Source organism: Thamnophis elegans, chromosome 15 (genome assembly GCF_009769535.1).
Source record: "Thamnophis elegans isolate rThaEle1 chromosome 15, rThaEle1.pri, whole genome shotgun sequence".
NCBI classification, from domain to species: domain Eukaryota; kingdom Metazoa; phylum Chordata; class Lepidosauria; order Squamata; family Colubridae; genus Thamnophis; species Thamnophis elegans.
The window spans coordinates 7299327-7306514 of NC_045555.1; the positions used below are offsets into that span (position 1 = coordinate 7299327).

At 48.0% G+C, this 7188-nt stretch overlaps 2 protein-coding genes across 2 annotated transcripts in view; one reads left to right on the plus strand and one right to left on the minus strand.

Annotated features, from left to right (window-relative positions):
* Window positions 1–617: 617 nt before the first annotated feature.
* On the minus strand, window positions 618–6882 carry LOC116518451 (F-box only protein 44-like). The gene is made up of 6 exons (XM_032231850.1): window positions 6722–6882; window positions 5601–5872; window positions 4425–4605; window positions 3428–3526; window positions 2426–2558; window positions 618–1191 (listed from the first exon to the last, which is right to left on the minus strand). The coding sequence occupies exons 1-6, from the start codon at window positions 6790–6792 to the stop codon at window positions 1072–1074; spliced, it is 876 nt and encodes a 291-aa protein (XP_032087741.1). The 5' UTR covers window positions 6793–6882; the 3' UTR covers window positions 618–1071.
* A 39-nt stretch (window positions 6883–6921) lies between these two features.
* UBIAD1 (UbiA prenyltransferase domain containing 1) overlaps window positions 6922–7188 on the plus strand; it is an 11292-nt gene continuing 11025 nt past the window's right edge. The window contains exon 1 of the mRNA XM_032231848.1: window positions 6922–7090. The gene's annotated coding sequence lies outside the window, so the exon portion shown is untranslated. The remainder of the gene's footprint in view (window positions 7091–7188) is intronic.

A 7188-nucleotide genomic window follows, 5' to 3' on the forward strand; every position in this document is an offset into this window, starting at 1 on the left:
GGAGAATTAGAAGGGAGCCTGAGCAGATATTCCTGGTAAGGAGATTCCAAAGAAAAGACGGTTGCTTCTCTCCATATTATTTTTATACCATGTTTAACTACATCCAGTACTCCGCAAGAGAGGATCAGCCTTCCTTAGACTTGTTCAGACAACTAAAATAACCTTTGACAGTTTGGCCTGGAACTTCAGAGGTCTTACTTTTAAATATATTTTGGATCAAAACCACCTCTGAATTTGCCTAAAAAACAGTATGAGAGAAGGTAAAGGTTCCCCTTGCACATATGTGCTAGCTGTTCCTGACTCTAGGTGGCAGTGCTCATCTCCGTTTCAAAGCCAAAGAGCCAGCACTGTCCGAAGACGTCTCCTTGGTCATGTGGCCAGAATCACTCAATGCCGAAGGCGCACGGAATGCTGTTCCCTTCCCATCAAAGGGGATCCCTAATTTTCTACTTGCATTTTTTACGTGCTTTCGAACTGCTAAGTTGGCAGAAGCTGGGACAAGTCACGGGAGCTCCCTCCGTTACGTGGCACTAGGGATTTGAACCGCCAAACTGCCGACCTTTCTGATCGACAAGCTCAGTATCTTAGCCACTGAGCCACCGCCTCCCTTTATTTAAAGTGAGTACTAATAATTAGCAAGTCGCAATCGAGGCATTTAACACATAAAAAAAGAAAAGAATCAAATTTCCCTGTTGCCCGCATGTGTTCTTGGCTTCATATTTGCTCTCGCTTCTCCCAACGTTGCTTGTGAAGTGTGTGTTTTTGGTCACAGAATGTGTGTACGCAAAAGAGCCTTTTGTGCTCTCTAGCCCGAACCTTTAACAGGAAACTTTAACATGGAAATTAACTCCAAAATCTGTTCTACTTACTACTTCCCCCACCTCCCCCCCACTTCCCTGTGATCTAAAAATATTGCCATCACCCCGTAAAATGATCAGCAGCATTTGTGGTTGATCTGTGCAAGTGTAAACCCACAGTTTCAGAGAAAACGTATAAAACAGAGAAAATTCCTCCCTTCTCAAACAATGCCAAAGTGCTAAATGAAGAGCCCTGGGCTAGGCTGCCCCCTCATCATACTAAATCAACTGCAATACTACTGTTGGTTACTTTCACTGCAGATCGCCAGCCCACTCTATGTTCAAAATCCACATGGCGCACTCCAGACGGATAATTTTCAAACGTGTACGAAACCTACAGAGGAGAGAAACACAAGAACAGTTTGGTCTGGAGAAGAGGGGAATAGGAGAGGGGAGGGAAATTGCTGTAAAATGCAAAATCTATGTTTTGTTTCCAGGGATTTACTTTAATACCCAGAACAAGAAGGAGCCTTGGAGGTCATCTAGTCCAGTGGCCCCCAACCTACGGGGCACCAGAGACCGTTTCAAGGGGTGTTCTGACCGAAGCTTCCCAAGAGCAGGAAGCAAACTCCTTGTCCCAACAACAAAAAAAACACTTTTTATTAATTTCCTGTGAATTCTGCTCCTTCGCATCCAGCAAAGTCTTTCAAGGGAGGATTTACAGTCACAGATCTTATCTGGCTTGGAGAGCTGCTAGGCCGATATCTGCAGAACTTGGCCAGGAGTCTCAGAGAGTCACGAAGCAATGAAGCAAACTGTCTCCTGCAAACTCCACTCCCCTTTTGCTCCTCTTTTATTTCCTCTGGGAGGGGCCATTCATTGTCCACCTGTGGCCTTCCTCCCAAGTCAACCCCTGTTCTTTAGCGGTTCCCTTCATCTGGCAACTCTGTGCATGCGCGCACTGGGAACAGGCTCCAGATGTTCTTCTGCCTTACTGATGTCTGACTCTGAAGGCAGCTGATAACTGTCAGATGTCCCTGGTCCACTCTCTGCCTCCGACACAGAGCCCTCATCAGAGCCTTCCCCAGACTCCAGGACTGGCCCAGGTTCCTCCCCAACCTCCTCACTGTCTGAATCTGCTGCTAGCTCCACTGGCCACTGGCAGGCCACAACAGCCCTGCTTGAGCAGAAGAGTCCATATGGGTAGTCCTCGACTTACAACAGTTCGTTTAGTGACTGTTCAAAGTTATGATGTCACTGAAAAAAGTGACTTAGGACCATTTTTCACACTTACAACCATTGCAGGGTTCGCCGTGGTCAAGAGATCAAAATTTGGATGTTTGGTAACTGGTTCATATTTATGACAGTTGCAGAGTCCTGGGGTCATGTGATCCGCTTTTGCGACCTTTTGACAAGCAAAGCCAAGGGGGAAGCGAGATTCACTTAACCTGTAACATGGTACTAACTTAACCACTGCAGTGATTCACTTAACAGCAGGGGCAAGAAACGTCATAAAATGGGGCAAAACTCACTTAACAAATGTTTCACTTAGCAACATACATTTTGGGCTCAATTGTGGTCGTACGTTCGAGGACTACCTGTACCATTTCACAAATGTTTTGTTTTACCTCCCTCCATTCTTCCACAGTGGGCACTTGTTCTCGGACTTCAAACATCTTGCAGTAATCTTGGAGGACTTCGCAATCGGCAGAGAGCAGGTTCACCGTCAGCTGGTAATGGGAATTATCCACATTAAAATACCTGTTTTTACAGAGGAGAAAAACGGGACAGAAAACAGCATCAGCTGGCTGCTTCCATTTTGTGCCTGAAATAATGTAGAGGGAATTGAAGGTAGCCTTATAATGGCTTCTACTGTACTGCCATAAAAATGGATTCTACTGTGCAGCACAGTGGAGTTGCCATGGTAACAGCTTCACAGTACTCCACAAGGGGACTCCCTCTGGTAAGGAGGAAAATCCAACATTAGAAATTAGGTTATAGAAATCCCCCCAAAAATAAATACCCAGGCAATGCTGGGTTATTGGCTTGTATCCTCTCAATAAGGGGTCTCCAACCTTGACCACTTGAAGACTTGTGGACTTCAACTCCCAGGATTCCCCAGCCAGCCACATCCATAAGTCTTAAGTGGCCGCGGTTGGTGACCCTGGTACTAGAATGATAAAACAGTCAATCTCATTTTAACCAGCTATCTTGCTCTTTTGAGTTTTGGGCATGAAGGGACGTGGTGGCTCAGTGGCTAAGACGCTGAGCTTGTCAATCCAAAAGGTCGGCAGTTTGGTGGTTCGAATCCCTAGCGCTGCGTAACGGAGTGAACAGCCCTGGCTCTTCGGCTTTGAGACGGAGATGAGAACCACCCCTAGAGTCGGGAACGACTAACACATAAGTGCGAGGGGAACCTTTACCTTTGGGCATGAAGAATCCAAAGCATATTTGGCATGCCTTAAGGACTAGAGACTTGATTCCCCCCTCCCCCTAAACACAACATTTAGGGAAGCCAAATTTTCTTCTGAAGAGAATATTTGGGGCATTTTAAAGAAAGAGAACCCATTTACCATCGTAAAATTTGTGCCTACTCTTTTTTTTTTTTTTTTGCCGTCTACAATACTCACCAATCCTTCACCGTGATTTGGGGCTTCATTTCATCCATCACCCAGTTCGAGATCCCTTTGTCCTTCAAGGTGACCCGTTGTTTCTTCTTAACAAAAAACCTAAACAGAGATATAAATGCAGAAAGGTCTTCCTGGTCTGGGGAAAAGACACTGCAGCCGGAGAGGGTTAGAAGCTTGAAGCTCCTATTTGCTATTTGCTATGCTATGCTATTCTGTATTCTATTTTATATTCTATTCTGTATTCTATATTCTATTCTGTATTCTATATTCTATTCTATATTCTATTCTGTATTCTATATTCTATTCTGTATTCTATTCTATATTCTATTCTATATTCTATATTCTATTCTGTATTCTATATTATATTCTATATTCTATTCTGTATTCTATATTCTATTCTGTATTCTATATTCTATTCTGTATTCTATATTCTATTCTATATTCTATATTCTATTCTCTATTCTATTCTATTCTGTTCTATTCTATAGTCCTGTTCTGTTCTAGTCTACTTTATAGTCCTGTTCTATCTTGTTCTGTTCTGCCCTACTCTATAGTTCTATTCTATTCTATTCTATTTTGACTGTTGTGGCATTCCCAGAGTCATACAATTTACGTGTTTTACAACTGACTCACATTGATGACCATCCCAGGGTCATGCGATCCCCCATTTGTGACCTTGTGACAAGCAAAATCCATAGGGAAACCAAATTCACTTAACAACTGTGTTACTAATTTTAACAACTGCCGTGATTCACTGAACCAATGTGGCGAGAGAAAAGTGGTAAAATGGAGCACAACTCATTCAACCACGCTCTCACTTAGCAAATTTCGGGCTCAATTGCGGTCATAAGTCGAGAACTACCTGTACAAATTCAGACTCTTTGCACAGGCCTGGTTTGGACTTGGGGGGAGATGACTCCTTCCCAAATCTGGGGACCATGCCAAACCTCCCAATTCCCAGATGAGCTCCTAACTCTGTTATCAACATTTAAAATACCTCAGGCCGCCATCTTGGTGCCATGTTGGTACGAAGCACGTCCAGACGGTGTCTGGAAGAGGAGATTTGCGTTTTCTTTTAAATATCCTGGAGAAATGCCTCTTGAACCCTCTGGGGAGATCCTCGGGCATCCAATCGGCCATCCAGTCCGCGGGACACAGTTCCCAGTATCTCAGCCCCGCTGCAGGAAAGAAGAAAAAAGAAAAGAAAAAAGGCAAATTAAGAAAAAATGACCAGGTGTTGGAATTACAATAGAATAGAATAACAAGAGTTGGAAGGGACCTTGGTGTTGTGGGCTGCCAGCGTCAGCAGATTCGGACAGTGAGGAGGTTGTGGGGGGGGGACGGGACATGGGCCTGTCCTAGAGTCTGGGGAAGGCTCTGATGAAGGCTCTGTGTCAGAGGCAGAGAAGGGGTCAAGGCCGTCCGACAGTTATCAGCTGCCTTCAGAGTCGGACATCAGTGGGGCAGAAGAATAGCTGGAGCCTGTTCCCAGTATGAGCATATGCAGAGTGGCCAGATGAAGGGAACAGCTAAGGAACAGGGGTTGTCTTGGGAGGAAGGCCACAGGTGGACGATGAATGGCCCCTCCCAGGGGAAATAAAAGAAGAGCGAAAGGGGAGTGGAGTTTGCAGGAGACAATCAGTTCGCTTCATTGGTTCTTGACTCTCCGAGACTCCTGGCCAAGTATTACAGATCTCGGCCTGGCAGCTCTCCAAGCCAGATAAGGTCTGTGACCGTAAGTCCTCCCTCGAAAGACTTTGCTGGATGTGAAGGAGCAGAATTCACTGTCAATGAATAAAAGGGTTTTTGTTGGGACAAGGAGTCTGATTCCTACTCTTGGGAAGCCTCGCTCAGAACACTTGGAGGTCTTCTAGTCCAACCCCCTGCTTAGGCAGGAAAGCCAATTGGTCCACCCAGTTTGCCAGCTCATCTGGGTCTCTCTGCTTTCCCTCTCATGGCTTCCTTTGCTAGATTTGACGCGCTCCCTGCATGTTGAAAGCTAGCTTCTCAGGGGGGCACCCTTCCATCCTCAGCCGCCTTCTTGCACACAAAGCAATGTGGGTTCCCTGTTCCTAAAGGGCCGTGTCAGTTAACCGCATGGATGGAGGGTTTTTTTTTGGGGGGGGGGGGGGGCCTCTGGGAATTGTTGTCTGGCTCCGAAGCAAAGACCAACCTCTTCCACAAACATTCCTCAGGAGATTCCTCTTGCTCAAGCTGAAGAAAAACTCCCTCCAGTCTGGAAGGCTGCCTTCTAGCTGCTCCAGACGGAAGCCGAGTCGCTCGCATTTCCTCTTCCAGACCACGGGAAGGTCCACTAGGTAACGCCACCATTTGCAGACCAGGCGGCAGCTGTGGATCAGGTCCCTCTTGGGAACCCTGGAGAGCACGTCCAGCAAGGCGTCCTCCGGCAAGTCCTGCAGGGTCAGTTCCTTCCTCTGGAGAGAACTGAGTGTTCAACAAACATCATGAGGACTAGTAGCACCCTCAAATCCCAAGGAGACAGAACTGTTGCAACATGAAGTTGGGCTAAAGAAGCCAAAAGCCACATGGAATATAGGAAATGTGCAATCTGGCTCCTAAAGCTACATGGTGCGACTCTGGTCATGCTCAGAGGCACTCTTGCTCCTTTTGCTACAACTCTGGACATGCTCAGAGGCACTCTTTCTCCTTTCGCTAGAACTCTGGACGTGATCAGACACTTGCTCCTTTCGATAGAACTCTGGATGTGCTCAGAGACACACTTTCTCCTTTCGCTAGAACTCTGGACCTGCTCAGAGGCACTCTTTCTCCTTTCCCTAGAACTCTGGATGTGCTCAGAGGCACTCTTTCTCCTTTAGCTAGAACTCTGGTCGTGCTCAGAGGCACTCTTTCTCCTTTCCCTAGAACTCTGGATGTGCTCAGAGGCCCTCTTTCTCCTTTAGCTAGAACTCTGGACGTGCTCAGAGACACTCTTTCTCCTTTCCCTAGAACTCTGGATGTGCTCAGAGGCACTCTTTCTCCTTTCCCTACAACTCTGGACATGCTCAGAGACACTCTTTCTCCTTTCGCTAGAACTTTGGATGTGCTCAGAGGCACTCTTGCTCCTTTTGCTCTTGCCAGGAGCTTTGGGAAGGAAAGACATTCGGCCTGTCTGCTTCCCCCACCCTGCGGTGCTTTTAAGGATCCCCGATTGTTTGCTGCTGCAGCAGGCGGGGGGAGGGGAGGAGCGGCGAGACCCCCAGATTTCTCCGCTTGGCCTCCCTTCCTTTCGGGCTGGGTTGGGCTGCTCCCTCCCCCCACCCTCTCGGGGTTTACCTGGCCCGGGAAGGTGGCGGCAGGCGGCGGCGAGGGCAGCAACAGCAGGCGGCGGCGACCAGGGGGGACATGGGTGGGTCGGCGGCGGTCAAGGAAATGGGTCTCTTCGGCGTATTATCAGGCAGCCCAGCTGATCTTAGGATGGGCGTGGCTGGCGGAGGGAGGGGCCGGCGGAGAGGCGGGGCATGCAGCCAGGAAGGCGGGTCTGATTGCAGGCTGAGGTCTGCAGCGAAGAATAGGGGGTGGGGGAGTCGGAGACCCCTCTCTTCTCCCCACAATCTGGAGGGTTCCACCCCAGAGGTTGGACTCCAGGTCCCATCATCCCCCGCCGGCCCAGTCTCTCCGCATTAGAAAGCAACTAGGACTATGGTGAGCGGCCAAGCCCCTCTCCCTGGGGGTGGGGGAGAGGCGATTGCCCCCGATCTTCTTTTGCAAAGCTACTAAGCGCCGGGAAAGGGGACTTGGCT

Coding starts and splice junctions, on each gene's coding strand:
- LOC116518451 (XM_032231850.1), bottom strand. CDS start 6,792: ATGTCCCCCCTGGTCGCCGCCGCCTGCTGTTGCTGCCCTCGCCGCCGC. Junction 3,527..4,424: donor CACCAAGATGGCGGCCTGAG/GTATTTTAAATG, acceptor ATCTCTGTTTAG/GTTTTTTGTTAAGAAGAAAC. Junction 2,559..3,427: donor CAAATCACGGTGAAGGATTG/GTGAGTATTGTA, acceptor CTGTAAAAACAG/GTATTTTAATGTGGATAATT.